The sequence below is a fragment of the Homarus americanus genome, unplaced genomic scaffold (genome assembly GCF_018991925.1).
Source record: "Homarus americanus isolate GMGI-L3 unplaced genomic scaffold, GMGI_Hamer_2.0 scaffold30858, whole genome shotgun sequence".
NCBI lineage: Eukaryota > Metazoa > Arthropoda > Malacostraca > Decapoda > Nephropidae > Homarus > Homarus americanus.
Window position 1 is genome coordinate 1297364 of NW_024737697.1, and position 22941 is coordinate 1320304.

A 22941-nucleotide genomic window follows, 5' to 3' on the forward strand; every position below is an offset into this window, starting at 1 on the left:
CTAGGCCTAAAGAAGCATATCGGGCTGAAATTCTTGGTTAAGAAAGTCATGACGTTTGTATTTTTACACTGTTTTAAAGGTGGTGAATTAAATCTGGGCAATATATATTACATTTAAACAAGTGTTTATTTGTGGCTAAAAGATAAATTAGAGAGAAATTTAACATTTGAATGAAAGCTCCTAAAGTAACCATTATAACTCATTAAGTCCTGTAGTCTGGCTAAAAATGATATATCAGATGATATATCAGTTTAGTTACCATGTGCTTTGGGGGTTACTAAAGTGAAGTGATTTCAAGCCCAAAATAAAAACTTATAAATATTCCAAAAGGTTTTGCTAAAGTATTCATTTTGTACTTTTTTCCTAATGAAGTTGCATTACTTTGAAACATATTCCATTAAACTGACAATGACATCATCATGATTATGATAATACATATGTATGAAATGATTCCAATTCTTTTCTCACCAAAGGTCAAACCAGAGAAATTGGCCATAAACCTGTCTAAGGCCAGCTGATGAGTAATCCAACAACTAACTTGACACCTAAAAACAGTGCAGAAGGATTCTGAACGTGAGATGTGCCTGAATACAAAACAATCAGATATGTTGCAATCCAAAACCTTAACTGTCAATTTGTATCCGACCAAACCCAAATGTTTTGGGGTTTGGGTTGGCTTTAGAACACCAAGTTTCATCTCTAATATGTAACACTTATTAGGTTTAAGAGGGCTAAAAATTAATGGATAATTCAACAAAAACATCAGGTGTTGTGGACTTGCAGTGGTGCACAATGAGATTATCACTTTTATATAACATAAGTAGACAATACAATTACCAAAGTTAGGTTATAGTTTAATTAACCCAACATTATGGGAGTTCATATTTCTTTCTAATCAAAAAGAACACATTCTCCCTTCACTCTTGTTAACTACCCATTAACATATGCATTCTGCAAAGATGTTCAGAACACATCTGTTACAAGAGAAAAGGAAGGGAGTGTGTCTGATTACTGCCATGAAGCAACAACTGAGTAAGAAACTGAATTGTTACAGCATACAGTATATGTACTGTTTTCTTGTGACTTGTGCACCACAACAAACTCCACTGTGTAGAAGTTAAGACATGCATGCAGTACCAAAAAAGGAAAACAATAATCTAACTAAGAAGCGGTTATACAAATAATGTCTGCCTGTCTTAAGTAAATCCTTCTTTAGGAAATTTTATAATCTTACATTTGTTGTCAAGTATGTAACACTGAAATAGGGTAATAAATTTGCAAGAAAAATGAAGCAACTTTCACAAACTCAATTATGGATTTAAGCTGTCATTTTTCACAAGAATGACAACAAACAATTTCATAACTAAACCCTCCAATACCACTTATGTATATGATAATCTCATTCTACCACATTTACACAAGACAGTACCGTACCAGTAAAGTGCCTCTTAATTTGCCCTTTATGTCAGCAACATAGCATAGGTTAGGGTTTGATTAAGGTTGGCACTGGGCTATTGGTAAAGGAGAGAAATGGGAACATATGAAGAGTAGACATCAATGAACTTTGGTACCTCAATGATAAATAGACATCTGTCTATTGTGGGACAAAGAATTAAGAAACAAACACATTTGAGCTTGGGCAGAGTAATGGTTGACAGTAATGTGTGAACAAGGTTTATATATTTCTGGAAGGAAGCATCGTCCAGACACCCCTGGCAGAACACCACATGAATACTTTCTGTTCTCAATATAAAGAAATGTTTCATGTCTGAAATCTAGAGGTAAAATTTTGAATTAATGCTCATAATCAAAATTTTCTGAGGTTTGGAAATTTGTTCCATTCTGTTGAAGGTTCAACAAAAATTGTGTCCCATTTCCTTTATTGATATTATTTTCTCTTGCACAATAATTATGGGTCATTCCATTTTCATGAAATACTCATTCAGTCTGTCAATACTCCTCACATTCAGTCTTTCTACAACACTGTATGTGCATCACTTATCTATAAATGCTAAAACCAGACCCTATTCACTTCTAAGAAGATCAACTCACTCACTCCAAAACCCTATACACCATCAACTTATGCTGTGGTGTAACACAAGCATATACGTGAGCTAAGGAACAGCCAGGTTCTGGTTAAATGTTCTAATATGAGATCCTGTGGTTTGTGAAATTGCAAACCTTAACTTCCTCCAAACATCTGAATTAATGCTAGAGCTACTGGATGAAATTGCTTTTTGAAGCACTAACCTGCTTTTTTACCAATGGCTTGCAGAAAAAGTTAACATATTTTGTAATATTAGAACTTATGAACCTGTATGGAAATAATTTAGCATGTCAAATTCTGCCGTACTTTACAGTCAGCACTAACACCGGTTACCGCTGATGAATTAATCATGTCACACTTAAATGAATGAACAATGTTAAGAAATGCACAAACCTGGATCTTTTGGAGGAGGAGGTCGTTGTTTTATTTCATCATAAACGTGCTCCACGAGTCTATTGTCCTTTAAACTCTCAATGGAATGGTAGATATTAAGATTGGGATTAGTGGCATCTGCCTCTAAAGCCTTTACGCGCGCTTGTCTTTGAAGTGTTGACGGCACATCGTAGTGGCCCCCAACAGCTCCTGAAATATATTAATGAATAAATGAAAACAAATGCGATGGCAGCAACAGACAGTTTCCCCCCCCCCCTTGCAAGCAGGGAGGGGATGAATGGTTAGCGTTCCCCGGTCACAGTCATGGGCTAGTGGGCCGTGGGTTCGAATCCTGGCGAATCCCCCTAATTGTATATATATATATATATATATTATATATATATATATATATATATATATATATATATATATATATATATATATATATATATATATATATATATATATATATATATATATATATATATATATATATATATATATATATATATATATATATATATATATATATATATAAAGTAAAATTGTAAAAGGAAACACACTTGACATTTATTGCACATTAAAATACACATTTAAGGGTCATTGGGATGCTAATGAGTGGCTACTTAGTTGCACAGTAGTCCCCAGAACCCGAATTTGATACAAGTTCGGACATTGGGCAAGGCCGGACCCCCCTTCCCTTCAAAATGTCTGGACTTTTGATGGTTTACTGTAACACTGGTTTCTGTGACTAAGGATCAAGTATATTATCATAACATGACAGTAAAGTTATGAGTAAGATTCTAATGTCAAAGAGTAAATAGAGATTTTTTTCCATACTGTATATTAAATGAGTGACTATTAAGTTGAAAGAAGTACTCACCTAAACTACAAGCATCATCATGAAAAGTGAAGGTGCCAAGTTTCTCCCACTCTCTGTTCTTGTCATCTTTGATTGAAAGATTATTCTTAATGGTGACACCATTGTTTAAATTGCCATTCTCCAGCAGGTTGGGTTGTGACTTACTCACAGACTGGTAGGCATATACAGGATTGTCAAAGTGATGTTGATCTGAAAACCGATTTTGGAGTAAGATTCTCAGTTTAAACACAACATATAAAAATTAATTCTTACCAACAAACTTTAAATATTGTGAATAATTAGTATTTTTTTAAACAGTTTAAAATAAATATTTAATGAGGTACTGTATTAATTATAAAGGCACAAGTCATGCTGGCTTAATAGCAACCTATTGAATGTTTAGCAAGAGGCCACTTCAGGAAGTCTCATTCACAATATTGTTTTCCAAAATCAAATATATCCATATCATTAACCAGGAATCACTCAAGTGTTCCTGGGCACAACAAGCAACACAACCAGACTAAGAGCTGCATCAATGTCCTTGAACTTGCAGTGCTGGAACTTGGATGCTCAAGATGCAAAAATTAACTACAGATGCAGTAAATCTGTGGAGGAACAGTTTAAGGTGTACATGGTCCCTCACCACCACCACCACCATTGTAACACAAGAAAGTGTTACATAATTATCTAAGGTGCAAATCACTTGCATGTATGGGTTGAGTTAAACCTTGGAGAGCTGATAACATTTCTTATATATTATCTGATTTACACAAGAATGATGCATTACTTCAAAATACTGAATATATCATATACTGCAAACCTCAACCTTGATTAATGGTGATGAAACTGATCTCATAACCTTTATTTGGTAACTTGCTGTCAAGACCTTGGTGTTACAACTACCAAACTTAATCATTTCTAAAATCATTGCTACTTGTCTGCTAGTAATTAGATATTTGGGTAAAATGCAGGCAAACAAAGTACACAGAACCTATTTATTAAACACATTTTCACTTTCAATGCTGTGTACGTTACATCTGATAAATTAGACCAAAATTCAACAGTTCCTGCTACAGCTGAATAATCATATGGTCTAGGTGAGGATAATTAGAACCATGAAGTACAGTAAGAGTAGTATTATGACACATTTCAACTCTCAAATCTCTCTATATTAATAAAGCTAATTTTCTCGATATATTTTACACTTGGTTACAGTACTTCCATTCATCAATGGTAATTTAATTATTTAAAACTATGTTATAATGGAGATTTACAAGGTCTAGGAAGTGTTACAACTTAAGGACATATGAACTGTCACTTAAAAAAAAAAATCTTTGGTAAAATATTTTTTTTATTCTCAGGTCTTTGACTTTATAGTGTTTCAAGCGCTAGTGAATTCTTTAGAAGAGCTGGCGCTTTTGTGAAACAAAAAACCATCTATCATAATTATTAAACAACAGTAAACCCATCACCATTTATCAAATGTTGTGGTCTGCTTGATATACAAAAGTTCATTTAATACGCTACAAGACAACACATTCTTAGCAAGGTTTTCCCAACAATGCTTCCGTGTAAAATAATCCAAAGCGGTGTTCACTCTCCCATTCTGATGAGCTATGGTGCAGATAAATCCCTAAAGTGCAAAATGGATGTCATAAAAAAATTAAAAATTCAAGTAAAACATAATTTACTACTTTCCTAGAAAGCTGAAAGTGCTAGTTTCATGAGTGTGCACCAACCTGTACTGTCTGAGCTACTCTACAAATACTGTATGTAAGAACATAAGCTTCTTTTTTCCTAACATTCTAAAACTGATCAAGAAGAATATTTAGGGATCAGCAATTTTGAATCAGGTCTGGCACTAAAAGTTTCTAAATTCATGCCTGTGTCATTTATTTTTGTTTATTCTTGCAAGTCTTTCCTGCTTCAGAACAAGATTGGTTGCAATGAGTACAATCAAGAACAATATCACTTTCTCATTTGCTCAATCTAGCTGATGTGCTCTCCTCATTTAAAAGCTACATTAAAATACAAATATCAAATCATGTAAAGAGAAACACATATGCTTTTATCTGTATCTTACTTTTATGACAAGAGTACATAATCAATCTCTCATACAGAATTAAATAACCTTTATTTCACTTTAAACTTTATCACCTTTGCCACTTGTCAGGTTACCTAGCCAGTTGGGTGGGTGGTCACTATTGTTGTATAATGTTAAGTAATGGGCATGTACAGGCTCTTGAATGCATGTGAACAAGTTCCTGTGTTAGTCAAGCTTAGGGTATTGAAGTTTATACTTGGTGCTGTCACAAACACTGCTGGCAACTTAAAGATGGTAGTGTTGTTTGGGGGCTGTAGCATGGCATCTTTTTACAGAGTTTCAAGTAAAAACGAATAACCAAAAACTATTTTTCTTGGCATTTGACCTCTGTGTGTCGGAAATCAATTTGCATCATTGTTTAAGGCCAACAGTATACAAAGGAACCTCATTACAAGACCCAAGTACAGTTGCTCACAGGTATATAGTGTTCCACCCCTAGGTGACCTTTCCCAACATGTGGCATCACTGGAATCATATTCGAACCTTCTTTACAGATATTACAGCTATCATATCGCTTTAGCACAAATTCCGAGTACAAATATTAACAGGAAAAAATTAAATAAATAAAAAATTGTTGGCTACATGTTCAAAAAGGCCACAGAGGGGTGGAACACTGTACTTGTGAGCAACTATTTATTAAATAAATTATGAAAATAAAGGGGGCAAATTTCCCCTCCCTCCCAAATTAATAATTTTTTACCCCCTGACATTTTCATAAATATAGAAAATGCACAAATGTCACTTCTTAGAAGTAACTGTGTAAGGCCTATAAAGTATAATTGTGCCCATTCTTATATTACTGACAGAAATATGACCAAACATGAACTTGGCATATACAACTTTAGGCTATATGAATTTTAAACCTATAAACTCTATGAAATATCCAATATTCTTCTAACAAATAAAACAGTCTGGGAGTACTGGATTAAGGTAAAAGCCAACAAGTTCCAAATTAATAGGCACAAAAACAAGCCAACAAGTTCCAAATTAATCGGCACAAAATCAAGTCAAGATTAATTGTATTTTCTGCAAGAAGATGGCTGTACAGTATGTATATACAGCTTGGTCCATTATTATACAGCTACTAGTATAACTAATTCCTTAGTAGTTATAAAGTAACCTTTAACAAAATATTAAATAGCTCAATACATTTGTCCTTGGTGTTCATCAAGACTTGTTGCTGAAGAATTTACCTATATTGCTAACTTACAGATTTACCTTTACCCGGCTATAAACCTTTTTATGGGCAATACAAAAATTTAAAGCCTTAAGGTAATATGCTGGGACACTAAACAGTACATGCAAAATTTTCAAAAGAACTATTGTGTAATTTACATCATCAACATTCTGAGCATTTACCTACCAGTTTCCTATCTCATTATTTTATTTGTCATTGTCATTTACAGACCTAACAGGTGAGAAGTTCAGACCCTCTAAATGAAAATTCTTTCTCTTTCTTCTTATTCTAGTTCATCCAGTTGTTGCATCATCACATAATAAGTTTTCAAGGAGGTTAACAATGCAGTGCAAGATAACGACCAAAGGTAGATAGACAGACATGCCTAGATGACAAATTGTGAAAAAATTCAAAATTGCTGATTCTATCATATCTCATTCAAGGGTAATATGCTGCTCTCTTCAATGTAAGCTATCAATTATCGTACATAAAAAAAAATTGTAAAAGTGCAGTACCTGCTATAGAACTCCATCTTTTGGCTACAGGTTGTCCTTAAAGTAAATAAGATGCTCAAGTTAGAGTGTTATATTCTGGCCTATGTGATTCACTTTCTTAAAATTATCAAACAGATCTCAAATGTGGTATTATAGTAAAGACATAAGCATACAAGCAGAGTGAATAATGTGTGCATGTAAAGCTTTGTCGAAGGGAATACACCAATTTGTAATGAATCCAATTTCATAATTACAAATACTATTGGCATATGCCGTGGGTATTGTCACCTCTACACCGTAAAAATTCACGTCAAGAGAATTAAAAACTAAGCCTTTACATTAATAAAAACCATGTACAGGTACTTTACCTTAAGCACATAAAATGAAAACTAGAGAGAAAAATCCACCACCATAAGGAAAAACTAAGGCATACCACACAATCAACAGCAGAAGAGTCAAAACAGTGAAAGAGGACAATCTCACCAGACTTCTGCGAGAGCTTATTTGCAGCACGGAGTTTTGTGCTCTCTTTGCTCTCAACTGCCTTGGGTCTCTCTATATTGGGCAAGCGTGCAAGAAGAGAGAGTGAGAATAGAATCTTCCTACACAGTCACAAAGCTGTTGGAACCACATAGGTGTACATCTTCATAAGTAACACCAAATGAGTCTTGCAGGGTTAATGTCACACCTATCCACTATAATCATATTGTTAACTAGTTCTGCTCCAAGTCATGCATAAGAATTGTTTTGCAGGTTTACTACAAAGCTTAGCAATAGAATATATATAAAAATGGGGAAAATACAGTAGAAAATGTCCTGCCATAATAATTTGCAGCGTGAAAGCATTACACATCCCCTTTAACTTTAATAAGGGCTATTAAATTAATCCTTATGTTGTAAGAAGTAGGATTTTTCCAGAGTGAGGTTATGTATACTTGAAAGCAAAGGTTTGGGCTAATTGGTAAATTTTTTGTGCATGAAGTATGGGAACCATGATAGAGCATGTATATTACACGTAAATAATACACCTGCATTACAGCAACATCCTGCTTGGGGAATGAAGGACCAGTTCGTGAGGTAATTGTTCGGAGCCCAAAAGCTACCGGCAATTCTCCATAGGAGCAATATATTTATGGGGGTTGAGGTTCTGAACCATCTTACATGACCCCAATTTTACTAAGATTTCCCATACAGTACTGTACAGCAGGTCAGGTTGCAGGAAGCTAAATCATTATACCAAAGTGTTGTAGCCCAAACAATCATAATTCAAATACAAGCAAGGAGTTTATGAACCTGGAACATCCCTAATTAAGATTGTGAATTATCATCATCATCATCATCAAGGTAGATTTATACAATCTCTGATGAACACCGGCCAAGTTTGGAACTTTATCACAAGTGAACATTTAAACACAACTGTGTGAGCTTACAGCCCTCATGTGAAGGTGTTAACTAACCTCTGGTTCATTCCCCAAATTCTCATTGGTTAACAAAAATTACAATGACTGACACAGAGAATACGTGCAAAATAATAAATCACTTAAGACAAAAGAGGGCTGTTAATTCATTCAGAATCTTAATTCTGCTAAGGCAGTGTTAGGGCCATCCTCTCAGGGGGAAGCTCCTGCACAGACTAAAGCAATTTAGATAATACAGTATGGTACACTGATCACCTTCATTTATCTATGAGTCACATGGGTAAATTCCTTAATAATGCTTTTGTTTCACACCACTTCATCTGGCTCTCAGTATCAAATCCTTGTTCTAAAGTTTCTACGAGTATACAAGATATTCCCACAAGTAGATCCCAGAAATCCCCGACCATTCATGCACTAACTTATCAATGAACCATTTCTTTTTAATAAGCCTGCCAATAAATTTAATAGAATATATGCATTATTACAGGGTACTTCCTATTCCTTAAAAATTTACATTACAATAGTGCCCAAAGAAAGATTGGATTTTGTTAGTTAGGCATTAAGAGACTGAAAATCACCTTACAACAACCAAGCAGCACCTACATGTTACGGGTAGTAACTGAAAATGAGCAACAGCATTTATGCACATAAATACTAAGTCAAGAACAAACAGTATTTATCATCCGCTTGAGAAAATCATAAATGTTCTTTTAAAGAGTAGAAGAGCACATAAATACTATTAACATTAACAGCTATATCTACATTCTATTAAATTTTGTACGAGAGTCCATCAACAGAGTAAAGTCCATTTAACTGATTTTCAGGGTTCTCATAAAACTTACTGGTAGTTCCAAGGACTAAACAAACTTACTCTTCTTACACTACTTTTCAATGACTATCATTACCTTTAGTTTTTCTTGAGTAAGAAATTCCTCATCAAGTTTCCATAAAATAAACTGTCATTTCTTTACTCTTCTTTTCATTTTTGTGTGTGTGTGTGTGTGTGAGAGTGTGTGAGAGTGTGTGTGTGTGTGTGTGTGTGTGTGTGTGTGTGTGTGTGTGTGTGTGTGTGTGTGTGTGTGTGTGTGTGTGTGTGTGTGTGTGTGTGTGTGTGTGTGTGTGTGTGTGTGTGTGTGTGTGTGTGTGTGTGTGTGTGTGTGTGTGTGTGTGTATGTGTGTGTGTGTGTGTGTGTGGTGGAATGGGTACAGGAATGTCAAGAATGAGTTGAAATGATATGGGGCAGGGAGTAGGGATGCAAGACTACAAAAGTACAAGAAAAGGCTGAAACATATGACAGGAATATTTCACGCGCACGCACGCACGCACGCACGCACACACACACACACACGCACGCACACACACACACATGTGCACACACAGACACACACACACACACACACACACACACACACACACTTTTCCTCACCTTGCAACTTACATACTGTGCTCTTCCAAGTTCATTTCACTTAACATCTATACTGTCTATTAAATAATCAATGTGACAGGTATAATGTGAAAACTGCTCCCAACTCGCCTCCTACCTGTACTCCTTAACCCTAACAAGCAAAGCTCATATTCACTCCCATCACTCTTGTTGTCTTCTCTGTCCTTTCTTCCCATGACACTAACACAATGCTTCAATTTCCTTACAAAAACTGATATGCACTCAACACCCACTTAGGCAATGTATTTTCACAACACTACTATTATTTCTTTAATGGTAAGTTTGTGCCTTTACAAGATCCCTAAAAGCCAATAATAAAATTCTTCTTATTCTTCAAATATTGTCTACTTATATTCCTTAACCCAAACACTTCATAGACAAATCCCTTTCTTCTTCTGAACCCCCCCACTGGTCTTCCTATATGAAGATCTATTTACACCCCAAACTTCATCAAAAACTGATTCTCCCTTTATAATTTTTCTCAAGTCATTCTTAGGTCCACCCGCCCCGACACACACACACATATATAAATATATATATATCTTTTTATCTGTTATACCAGCCATTCTTCAGCTTTACCACCTAATTGGACAAAACTACTCTTTAAATTTACATACACTGTATTACAACCACCTAATTGGACAAAACTACTCTTTAAATTTACATATTACAGAGATCCCTGAATTATCAGTAGAAGTTAGCAATAGGGGAATTGAAAGCAGAAAAATCACCCTTGACAAACATCCACAACTAATACATGTAAATTATGAAAAGACTTAATCAAGTAAATATATCAACTTACCTGAAGCTGCGGGATCAGCGATGTATTGAACCACTGCCAACTCTCGCTTCAATCGCATCAGTCTGCGTCTGAAATTTTTTTTCATATTCACTTTCATATGTAATGAAACTAAGCTAATGATTCAGTAACTAAATTATAATGAGCACAAGTATACAGTACATGTATTAGCTTTTCATATTAAGCTATGTCAAAAAGAAATTAAGTCAATTGAGCCCAAGTCTTAGCCTAATCTAATCATTTGGATTGGGACCAAACAGGACTGGAGCCCCAATTGGATACCATGTGATCAGTCACCCGTTAAAACCAATATTTTTTAATGGTGTTAAGAATTACTTCAAAGTTAACTGTCTAAGGACCAAACATAAAGGACTGGTATAGATTTCATTAAAAGTTACAGAAACAACAAGAGGCATATAGAATAGCAAGGGCGTATTTCTGAATATTTTAACTTGGCTTAATTTTCAGGCTGTACTGCATATTTTCTGCCCTCGTTCTGTTACAGGAATGTACCATGTTGCAGTCATGTCCATATTACCCGACATCATTATTTGTTATGAGGAATGTTGGTGCTATTCTAAATGCCTCAGGAGTTGCACAGTAACCACTCCAACTAGGATCATTTCACCAAGAACCATATAAAAGAAGTCATTAACAGCCACCTGGGATGAAGGTACAGTACAAGTATATGGAATTAGCACTGCAGCTGCTTATAATCGGGGGAAAGCAACTATATATATATATATATATATATATATATATATATATATATATATATATATATATATATATATATATATATATATATATATATATATATATATATATATATATATATATATATATATATATATATATATATATATATATATATATATATATATATATATATATATATATATATATATATATATATATATATATAGTGTACTTACAAAATCAAAACATTTCACGCTGCTGAAAAAATGCATGTGGAGCTAGTCCCTGTAGTGACCAACATTAAGCTTATTTAGTCACCAGTCAGTAACCAAACCAAAGTGTATTACAGTACAGCATAAGGAGTAGCAATAGTTTCCGAACAGTTCCAGTCATACATGTACAATATACTGAAGACAAATTCCTTATCAATGACTGAACTGAATCTCCTAAACTACCTATTAATACAGTAAAACTATCAAGGAACTGTTTCTTACAATGTGTTAAAAAATGGGACGAGAAATTAGAATGCAGAGAGGAGTATTTAGGCGTATAAAAGAGGAAAAAATTGTAATTCGTAAAGGGCAAAACATAAAAAATTACAACCTATGAGACTGAAGAAATATATGAAGGGTAATGCAGGGATAGAGATCAGCCAATATATATATTCTCTAAAACTATAGAACACAATACATTGATAAAGCCAAGAGTCCCAAATTTGACTTCTTATCAAAGTGAAGGGCTGGGTAACCATTTTATTAACAGTCCCTTGCAATAAAATGAATACACCTTTGGGTACTTAACATAAGACAGCCAAGAGTCAAAACAGCTACAGGTAATGTGATTTATTCTAACTTACTTGTAGTAAATAGTAACAGCAATGACAATGGTGATGAGAATGATGGTGACAACACCAACAATGAGTCCAGCATTGTTGGGTCCTGAGGTGATGGGCAGGACTGGCTCCATGTCCTTGATTATTGGACTCGTGATGGGAATGTGACACATGTTACCTGCAAGATGGCAACATATTCTCATCATGTGACTATAATTAAATAGATATTTAGCCACAGTTTCTACGAAATTAAATAAAATTGGTTTACAAATTTTGAGAGGCTTTCTTCTTTCAGTAAGGAGGTCTGGTCATGTTAAGTGTTTATACTGATCCAAGCAATATCTGAAAAAAATTCATCTGCATAAAACTATCTAGATCATAATGTACAATAAAGAAATTGTACAAATACATCAACATCCACCACAGCACAGAACATCACCACCTTTCTAATGCACAAAACTACCTCACTTATCAAAAGACACAAACTAAGTCTATGAGCAATTTTACAGCATTTTTATATTTTGGGAATTTGTACACCAACTTTCCTTATGTTGATGGTAACACAACATTTGAAATATTAATATGGGGTTTTAACTTTTACAGCAAATGACAAAGACCTGAACACACAATATGCCCTTTCTAATGTTCTGTATCTGGTTTAATAATTACTAAAACAAAAAAATCTATACATGTTACATCACTATACAGTCATACTTCACATACCTTCAAAGCCATGTCTGCACTTGCAACCTTCAACTGGATGACAGATGAAATTGTCTGTACTACAGTTACATACATTCAAGCACTGACGTCCAAAATAACCTTCTGGACAAGCTGAAAAAAGAATACAATGGTTCCACTCAAACTACAGTACTGTATAACATATAGTTTTATTACCAAGCTGGCAATCACTTGTCACCTAGAGACTGCTGTAAACAACTAAACTGTATTTTTAATTATTACAGGTGCATAGGAATATTTAGAACACCTTGTACAATAAAGCAGATACTCCTAAAAAATAATTAATTTAAGAATCTTGATAGACTAAAATAGCAGACCAGTTACCCATAGTCACCCTGAAAAAACATTACTTGAAAATCACATCAGACACTTTTATCCTGGTGTTCTGTCTTTATCCTTCCAGTGCTATGAATATTGTGGTGGACAGACGTTTCATCACCGGGCCGTTGAATATCATGTTATATTTATTAAATTTTGATAATATACCTTTATTTTGGAGGCGATGAAGCTATGGTTAGGTTAGGTTTCGTTTATACAGGACCGGTGATGAAATGTCCAAGAACAGAACGATGCACCTGGTCTTGTGTTGGTGATGTTCCTCCATGACAGTCACAGATCCTCCATGGATGTGCTATGAATGTCAAACTGCATTTTGTAATTCTTTCATTTTCCTGCCAAACTGGGAAGCTGATTTAACCAGAGTCTACCAACCAAACTCTCCTTTACATTAATTTCATTACAATGATCACTCTTTGTAGTGAGTGGTTTGCTATAGAAAGACATTTGTATATTTTTTTTGGATTGTTGGATTTTGAGATTTGTTTCTGAGAGACAAAATGGTTTTTTCATCGAAATAAGAAAAAAAAGGAAGTTATCATAAGCTTGGTAGAACAACTTGAAGCTGGTGATCCTCACTTCTAAGCTTCAATTTTCTAATTATAGTGATTTTTGTTCTTTTCAGTTTAATTTTTTGTATTTAATAAAAAAAAACAAAAACATGGTCAGGGATAACATTAATCTTGGGAATAATAAATGTGGAACGAGTTGAAACACCATCACCGTGTAGCACCAACAATTCTAATTATTGTTTTTATTGTCAACGAGTTTCAGAGATGACAGATCACATTTGGAAGAAAAAAAAAAGTCCCGTTGTAAAGCTTAGATGTTAAATGAAAAAAGGGGTAAACATCTCATCTCTCAAATTAATGACATCAAATAGCAAAACCTTCCTATCGACAAAAGTAGCACTCTTTATTACAGTATTGAGCCCCATTGATCCAACTTATATGTCAGGGTCAACCAGACAGAGAGGAATATCATAGCAGAGCATATCTGTTACAGCAATAGTAAGAATGACAGTGAAGGAAGGGAAGGCGTTTTTGCTCTTGATTCTGGTTTCCATACTTTAAAGTTGGAAAAGTTTTGGGAAAAAATGAAGACCATTTATATACATTTCCAGCTATGATTGGATCTACATAAAAGTAATTCCACTGAAAATCATGTCTGTGGAAAAGGAGTAGCCCTATTACACAAATGGTCACAACTTAAAATTTGTTTCTCTAGCTTCATTAAATGTATTTCAACATGTTGAAGTTTAGAAAAACTTGGTAATTTCTACACACAGTATAATTATACTCTATGACTGGCTCATGCTAATAGTTAGTTACGTAAACTATACTTGTGATTTATATTACTCTACTTACTCTGGGTGCAACCAGGTCCCATCCATCCCGGCTTACATTCACAAAATCCATCACTCCCACGGCAAGAGGCATGGTTACGGCAGTGGCAAGTTTGAAGGCAATTGTAACCAAAGGTCCCAGGGGGGCATGGCTGGGAACAGTCACCACCTCTCCATCCTGGCAGACATAGACACTCTCCTACAAGAAAACACACATGTTCAACCTTCCTGATATATATCATAACATAATATATATATATATATACCCTGTAATGTATAGTCTCGTTCAAGATCCTTCGAACACTGCTGGAGACAACTGGCAACTCAAGGCCGTTTGTTTACTATAGTATGTAGCATAATATAATACGAAACAACAAAGCCCAACCATTAATTAAGCAACGGGGAACTAATCACAGATCACTTTTACATTCATTCATAATTTTTACTACATGCTATAGTAAACAAACGGCCTTGAGTTGCCAGCTGTCTCCAGCAGTGTTTGAAGAATCTTGAACGAGAATGTGCAAATCTTTCAATGGTACTTTTTCTTTAAAATTAATTTATTTATGGGAAAGAAACAAGACTGGTGCTGAGGACATACTAAGTTTTCAGGGTTTGTTGTGGCTCTGCATAAGTAACACTCCCATGTAATATGACCAAGGCATAAATTTCATCATTGCTGGGAAAGGATGGCACAAGCTAAGTTCCCAGATCCCTTTTAATACCTTCACTGGCCTTAAGGGAGTGAGGAAATCATTTGTATCCAAGTCAAGCAAACACTCCTTCTTTCCTCCTATTTCTAATATGCATTTAATTAATTATCTGTGTGGGTTTGATTACTGTGTTAATTATCCAAACTGATTGGGCATCACCATCCCAATCCTCTACACCAGATCTGCACTGAACAAAAATGACCAAACTGGCAATAAGAGTCAGACAACCATCAATCAGTGGAAAATCCTCAGGCCTGAGTGACATGTACAGATTGATTCATGGACAAAAAAAATGGAACTAAAGAGGGATGGACACACACAGAAGTGGGTTTGACAAACCGTATTTATATGGATCATTTCTTTACAGTAAGTACTGGCAACTGTCAAAGAATAACCAAAACCTTACAATGCTTTAAAACATTCATAGCAGTTATTACTCGATTACTTATTTTTACTATACCTGTTTCATGATCACACTCGGCACCATTACGACATCTGCATTCATTGGCACAGGCAATTCCCCACATACCCGGGGAACACGTGCGATCACAGCGAGGTCCTCGCCAACCAGCTGCACAAACACAGCTTCCTAACTGTGGCTGGCAGGTGCCATTTCCTGTGAACAAAATTTATATTTTAGTATTTCAATTAACTCTTGACATTATGCTACTGGTAGATTTTTTGGGATATTCAACTACAACCCATCGCACTATCCGTTTGACTATTAAGGAACAGTCATTAATCATCTACATAAGTTTGTTTTATTTTAAAAGCTTCTATACATATGTTCAAAATATATAAGTACTGCCATGAGTACACTGCATCCTCTACACACCATGCACACATGATGGACATATCTGGTAGCAGTTAACTCCATATCTTTCATTTCTGCAGGGAGTGTTGCAGGCTGCACCATGCCATCCTCGCTCACATGTACATTTCCCTGTCTGTAAGTTGCACGAACCATTATTTTTACAGTCGCACTTCTTTGTACAAGAGTCTCCATAGAATCCACGAGGACAGTGGGACTCACAGCTGACACCTGCCGAGGAAATAAACAGTCTGTGGCTCAAAAACAGCATTCCCAATACTAATTAAATTGTTCTAACTTATCTTATCACTAAAAATAACATGGATATTAATGTATTTCCAAAACTATAACACATACTGTAAATCAGATATAAATTATGCATCTGACACTACATTATATGGATTAAGCTGTAGTTATGCAGTATTATGTTCAACATATATTTTGATCTAGCTTTTAGTGCTTTCTTGTCATAAACCTTTTTATATATTTTGAACTGAATACATGATGGAGTTATCTTATGACTCTGATCCCTTAGACAATAATGTAAACAAATGTAGCATATTCTTGTGACTGGTGAGTTACCATCACCATTAATGGAACACTTTTTCAAACTCTGAACATTGCCAGAAGGTTTGAACTTCTCACAAATTCCAAATTTTCAAGTTAATTTTCAGAAGCAAAAGTGCCAAATTCATTGACAATTCCACATCAATCTTTTGCTCTGTTCAGCAAATACTAAATCTGAGTGGACAGAGCATGAAAGACCTCATGGGAGGTGTGTTAATTACAAAAGATTAAATTGTCTTTGAAGGCAGGTCCTGGGGATACCTGAATTATGTCAAGTCCATGCAACACTTCTGGATATCTATGAGTCAAAGTTTTCGGTTATCTTGAGGAGAGATTAGGTTTATAATATCTAAACAGGGATATTCTGAAAATAAATCCACTCTCTCAAAAAAATTTGCAGTAAATAATGCATTATTGCTGAATTTATTTACATAATCGATCTATAACAACACTATTCTCAACTGGATGAGGTGGATTATTCAATCACCAAATCACATTTTGCCAAGTTTAGTAGATTATGAATGAAAAAAGAAAATTATGCTTATTACAGCAGGTGCTGTATTGCACAATCATTCCCTATAAATTTTAAAACAGCATTTTTTATTGTCATCAGTCACTACAAAGTAAACTTCTTTATAATAATGAACAATTAATGAAAATTTTAACTTACCTCGGAAGCCAGGTTTACATATACACCTCCCAGTTTCAGGATCACATCCCTCAACATTTGGCCCAACACAAGCACAGAAGTTTTGACAACTCATGCCATGATAGCCCTGATCACAGGTCTTCTCACATTTCTCGCCAGTGTGTCCAGGGCCACAAGAACACTTGCCAGTTACTGGGTGACATGAACCCTTGTTCCTACAATCACATTTCCTGGTACAATTGCCTCCATATGTACCCAGCGGACAGGTAAGAGAGCACTGCTGACCTTCCCAGCCTGAAAATTACATAAAGCAAACAATACTTTTATTTTTACTATTGCCAATGTATATAACAACAACTTTCTAATAAGTCTTTCAGACCATTTAATTTATTTCTCAAGAGTGCTGGAATCATAAGTAAACATGCACTAACTATTTAATGTCATCCATTCATTCTAACTTCTGTTTAAACAACATAATTAATGTAGAAACCATATGGCTTCAGTTCATAGTCTTCTTAAGCATTGCCTGTATTTACTTAAGGAAATGTAGTCAACACTTAAGAACACACTTAAGTTTCATAATGTAAAGAAAACATGTATTCTACAGTATTTACAAAAACTGGCTAAAGTAAGTAAAACAAAATTGTTTTAGAAGAACATTAGAAATTACCTGGTTCACATATGCATTTCCCAGACTCATGTGAACAGCCTAGGGAATGATCACAGCGGCACTTCAATTCACAATTTTGCCCATATCTGTTTTGAGGACAGTGTTTGCCACACTGCTCTCCATGATAACCTGCCAATATAGATGATCAATAAACACACAAATACCACCATTATACCAAATCAAAACTCAAACCTACAAATTTGAAATCTTTAAAATATTACCAGTAATACATACAAAGCTAATCAAAGTAAAGTTTCAAAGACATGCAGAAAAATAATGTATAGGCAACAATAGCACAACTCTTCTGAGATGCACTGTGGGATCACATCTTTAATGAATTCTACACAGTATAGTAAGTAGTATTCATTTTAGTGAATGACTATCTCTGTTTTTAAAGGAAATCTCAACAGTAACACTAGAATGTTTGCTGAGTAATTATAATAATTTAAATGTTTATGAAGCAGTTTCCACTTGCTTATAAATAAATTAGGAAAGACCACACAAGAAAGTATGACAATTAGAATATATTGTAGTAAAATGAAAATTATAACAGCATTAGTGAAGGAAAAGTCTTGCAAAATCATAAAACTGACAAACAGTTATTAATGAAAGGATAATGTGGATCCAAGAGTCAGCAGTAGACCAAGAGTACTAGTCCCATTGTAGTGTGAGAACAGTCACTCCTCCCATAGCAGAGCACGGACACCACTTCTCTACCCCCATGGCAGTGCGACAGACAGTGCAACACTGACATTGTACATAGCTATGTACTGTATATAAAATACATACACACACAAAATCAAGGATATTAAGTGATGCCATGTAAAAAAAATTTATGTTGAGAGTATTGTTACAATGTGTATACTAATGATGACAATTCCTACACTTCCAATCCTTTCTGTGCTATGGTAAAGAAAGACTAGAATCAAAAGAGACCCCACCCCTTCATTTGCTACCATTCATTATCCTTCATGTACTCTGCTATGGTGTTCCCCTTCCACACCAAGGACCAAGAACAATATGGTTAGTCCGAATACAAAAGAATTTAAACCTTAAAACAAAATAAATATATTCATCTTACCAGGTGCACATATACAGGAACCATTGACTGGATCACAAAAAGCACCATTTTTGCACTGACAATTCTTGGCGCACTTTTCTCCGAACTTGTAAAATGGACAGGCACGTGTACAAGTTTCTCCAGCCCAACCTGCCTTGCACTCACACTCCCCAGTCCATGGATGACACCTGCAGGGTAAATATGATTAAGATGACTCAAAATCTGTTACAATAACTTATAGTAAAAACTTTAGTGAAATTTTCCAGTACTGTACCCCAGTATAGCAAAGATACTTTGTTCTCTCCAAATTTTTAGGCTGGTCATAGTGTAGAATAACTTCTAGAAAATTCAGCCATTGACTTTAAGTTGAACCAATTGTAGAAGGACCTTACATGGTAGTCTGGCAGTGACAGTGAAGCTACGGACACTTGTATACATTGAGAAACAACACTGGAAGGATGATGAATCCCTCAGCATGAGAACATAAACAAGTAATTATCAATATAGGACAGTGCACGGTGTTATATGCTCTCAAAGAACAGGATTTCCAAGCAGCTTTACCTTTCTCCATATCAAACAACTTTCTTTACATTACTGTACAGTGTATGCAAGAATAGAAAATATGTTGGTTGAATATTTAGTGTAAGACTACCCTGTACTGTACAGTATATCAAAAGCGGTTTATCCAGAAAAATACTCTAAGATGCAATATGGTTAGTTAAGCATCTGTGTATATTATCACTTATGAAAATTAAATACAATGTCAAAGCAACATATATAAAGTCTTACCTGTCGGTATTATCTTTTTCACAAGAACATATTTTTGAACATCCAGCACCAAACTGATTAGGAGGACACGCAGGGATAGAGCAGTCACTACCCAGCCATCCATCCTTGCAGAAGCAGATGCCACTTATGTGAGAACATGTTGCTCCATTGTGGCAGCTACAACTCTCTGTACAGTTAACTCCATATGTACCGAGACGACATTGTTCTTGACACTGAGGAATAATATTAAATATGAATGTTGAATGGGTATATTTTAGATAACTGTACTTAAATAAAATTAACTTTCAAGAACTTATCAAATTAACTGGCAGTGCTTAATTTTAACCCCTTGTGTACAGGTTCCCCTATGAGCTGGATAAAATCATCTGGCATTGACCAAAAAAAAAAAATAAATTAAAAGTGGTCCCCCCATAGTGAAAGAATTAATTACAGTGCATACAGTATAAGCATTTGTTTTATACATTTATGAGAAGGGGAAAACTTAACAAAATACAACTTATTCATAGGCTGTCATCAGTAAACATGGATTCATTACTTAATATAACATATGACTCCATCAACGGACTAATTCCACTTGCGGGTTTGTGTTACCATTATGGGTAGATTGGCACACCAAAGGATTCCTTCTGAGATGTGCTTTAAAATTGTGACCAAGTCCCAGGTTGCTGATCTGACTTTCTGCCTCATATACACACAATTGCAGGGTCTCAATTGTTTCTCTTACCACCGACAACACAACATACATATATCGTTTCTCACTCTTGATCCTTTCTTTAATTTTTGTATTTCCTTATGGTTCTTTATTATTATTATTATTATTATTATTATTATCGTTCTTATTAACATTATTATTAGTGTTATTATTATTGTTATAATTATTATTTTATTACATTATTTTTAATTGTGTATTTTTTTATTAAATTTTTTTATTTACTATGAATTACTATTATTATTATTAAAATTTTGCCTCCCCCAGACCCCGATGTAGGTCAGTGACCTGTGCCCGGGTGGGCTAATCCCTTAAAAAAAAATTATATATATAAATAAATAAATAAGTATATATATATATATATATATATATATATATATATATATATATATATATATATATATATATATATATATATATATATATATATATATATATATATATATATATATATATATATATATATATATATATATATATATATATATATATATATATATATATATATATATATATATATATATATATATATATACCTGTATATATATATTTCATGTAGATCCAAAATGAAAACGTGGATAAGATAAATCTTGATAAAATCACACGGGAAAAGGGAAACAAAACCTACAGTAACCGAGGAGCTGTTGAAGTCTGCAATCATTAATGAATGAGCCAAAATGTTGGTGATTCTGTCCTCAAAGGGATGGAAAACTGTAACGAGATGAGTGGCCTTCAGTTTCAACATTTGCTATGATCTACATAATGTTCAGGAACTTTTGGCCATTCCTGGTATTTCTCCTCAAAGCAGATGTACTCGGGCAGATATTAACCCGGGTTAGGGTGCTGCTGGCAGTAACCCCCCCCCCACGTGGGGTTAAATCGTGAAAAAAAAAGGCAGGAAAATAGTCGGACGTTTTGGAACATCACCCAGGGCCTAAGGGTTAACATACTGTACTGTGTAGCCTACAGATAACACAATGAAAGATAACACAATGAAGGCTACTGATGACAGTCAGTTTACAGAGTTGTATTCTGTACGTCTAGTGTTGCATACAAAATAAAAATAAAATGTGGAATAAACCCCTAAAAAATACTTTATTTTATTCAGTGAAACTATCATCAAACAGCTGGTGTGATTTTTCACCAAGCTGAGTGGCTGTAGGTTCTGTAGGGATATGGGCAGTGAGGAGTGTTGTAGGCAGTGACAGCCTTCCTTCCTCCCAGCGTACACACTAATTTTCTTGGAATGCCTCAAAACTTATGGTAATCATGATGCTGAGTATCCTAGCATTGTGTAGATACTGAAATACTGTTTCAGAAGGGCACTTGCAATGACCAGATAGAGTATCTAAAGACACAGAACTACAGGTCTAAAGAGGCAGCAAGTTAATAAACAGTGCTTACCTTATTCCCTACATATCCAGAAGTGCACTTACAGCGACCAGTTATGTGATCACAGGTAGCAGAGTTATAACAGTCACAAAGTTCTGAGCAGTTTTGGCCCCAAGTTCCCTGAAGACACGGGTTGGCACAAACATCTCCCTGAAATTTTAAGAAGCTAAAGTGATCATGAATTATTGTACAACAAAATTACATTCTACTGTACTTACTAATGTAGGTTTTCATTACTGATGTAAAAAAATTTATTCATTTACTATACTTAAACAAGACACGCAAGGTTTTACAAATAACTTTGGTCCACCTACATGCACACGAGATTAAACCAATAAAACTTTATATCATTAATTCCTAGAAGCAACATTTATTCACACCAAGTACACCAACTACTGTACAGTATTACTACTTACGGTCCAACCCGACGGACATTGACATTTCCCGCTTACAGGATCACAGTGGCCTCCATTCTGGCACTGGCACTTGTTCCTGCAGGCAGTACCATGAGTTCCCAGAGGACAAGATTTTTCACACAGAGGACCAGTCCAACCTGGAGGGCATTGGCAGGCCCCAGAAATATGGTCACAAGTTCCACTATTCTGACACCGACATCGATCCTTGCAGTCCTGCAGTTTCAATGCAAATATTAATGCAGGTATGTCTTAATAATCAAATAATTGTTTTTCCAGTTTTTGCTGTAGCAGTCTAGGTTTCCTTTTAAAATATTCATTAATTTCTTTTCATATCAATTACACCGATTGTCAAAGACTTTACAAACTTAGGCAGTGGATATACAACAGTCAGAAAGAAAATGCAAGCTTTTGTATATTCATAAAAAAAGAAAAGAAAAAAAAAGAGGTTCTTGTGATATCGAGTTTAAAACACAATTATCCAAAACTGAGTAAGA

General features: G+C 34.8%; 1 protein-coding gene across 10 annotated transcripts in view; it reads right to left on the minus strand.

Annotated features, from left to right (window-relative positions):
* Positions 1 to 22941, minus strand: part of LOC121873532 (protein draper-like) — a 125030-nt gene that overhangs the window by 12143 nt on the left and 89946 nt on the right. For 7 of the 10 annotated variants that reach the window (XR_006090261.1, XM_042377139.1, XM_042377143.1 and 4 more), the window contains 16 exons: positions 22448 to 22660; positions 22044 to 22181; positions 19931 to 20142; positions 19163 to 19329; positions 18082 to 18210; positions 17433 to 17705; positions 16220 to 16426; positions 15845 to 16000; positions 14694 to 14870; positions 12973 to 13083; positions 12274 to 12427; positions 10722 to 10789; positions 7540 to 7611; positions 7078 to 7113; positions 3303 to 3491; positions 2441 to 2629 (listed from right to left, as the gene is read on the minus strand). Coding sequence is in view for 9 of the 10 variants with exons in the window: in XM_042377139.1 (XP_042233073.1) it covers positions 2441 to 2629; positions 3303 to 3491; positions 7078 to 7113; positions 7540 to 7611; positions 10722 to 10789; positions 12274 to 12427; positions 12973 to 13083; positions 14694 to 14870; positions 15845 to 16000; positions 16220 to 16426; positions 17433 to 17705; positions 18082 to 18210; positions 19163 to 19329; positions 19931 to 20142; positions 22044 to 22181; positions 22448 to 22660 (2491 nt within the window). In the remaining variant the exon portion in view is untranslated. The remainder of the gene's footprint in view (positions 1 to 2440; positions 2630 to 3302; positions 3492 to 7077; positions 7114 to 7539; positions 7612 to 10721; positions 10790 to 12273; positions 12428 to 12972; positions 13084 to 14693; positions 14871 to 15844; positions 16001 to 16219; positions 16427 to 17432; positions 17706 to 18081; positions 18211 to 19162; positions 19330 to 19930; positions 20143 to 22043; positions 22182 to 22447; positions 22661 to 22941) is intronic. The other 3 variants (XM_042377142.1, XM_042377141.1, XM_042377145.1) reach the window with 3 other exon arrangements.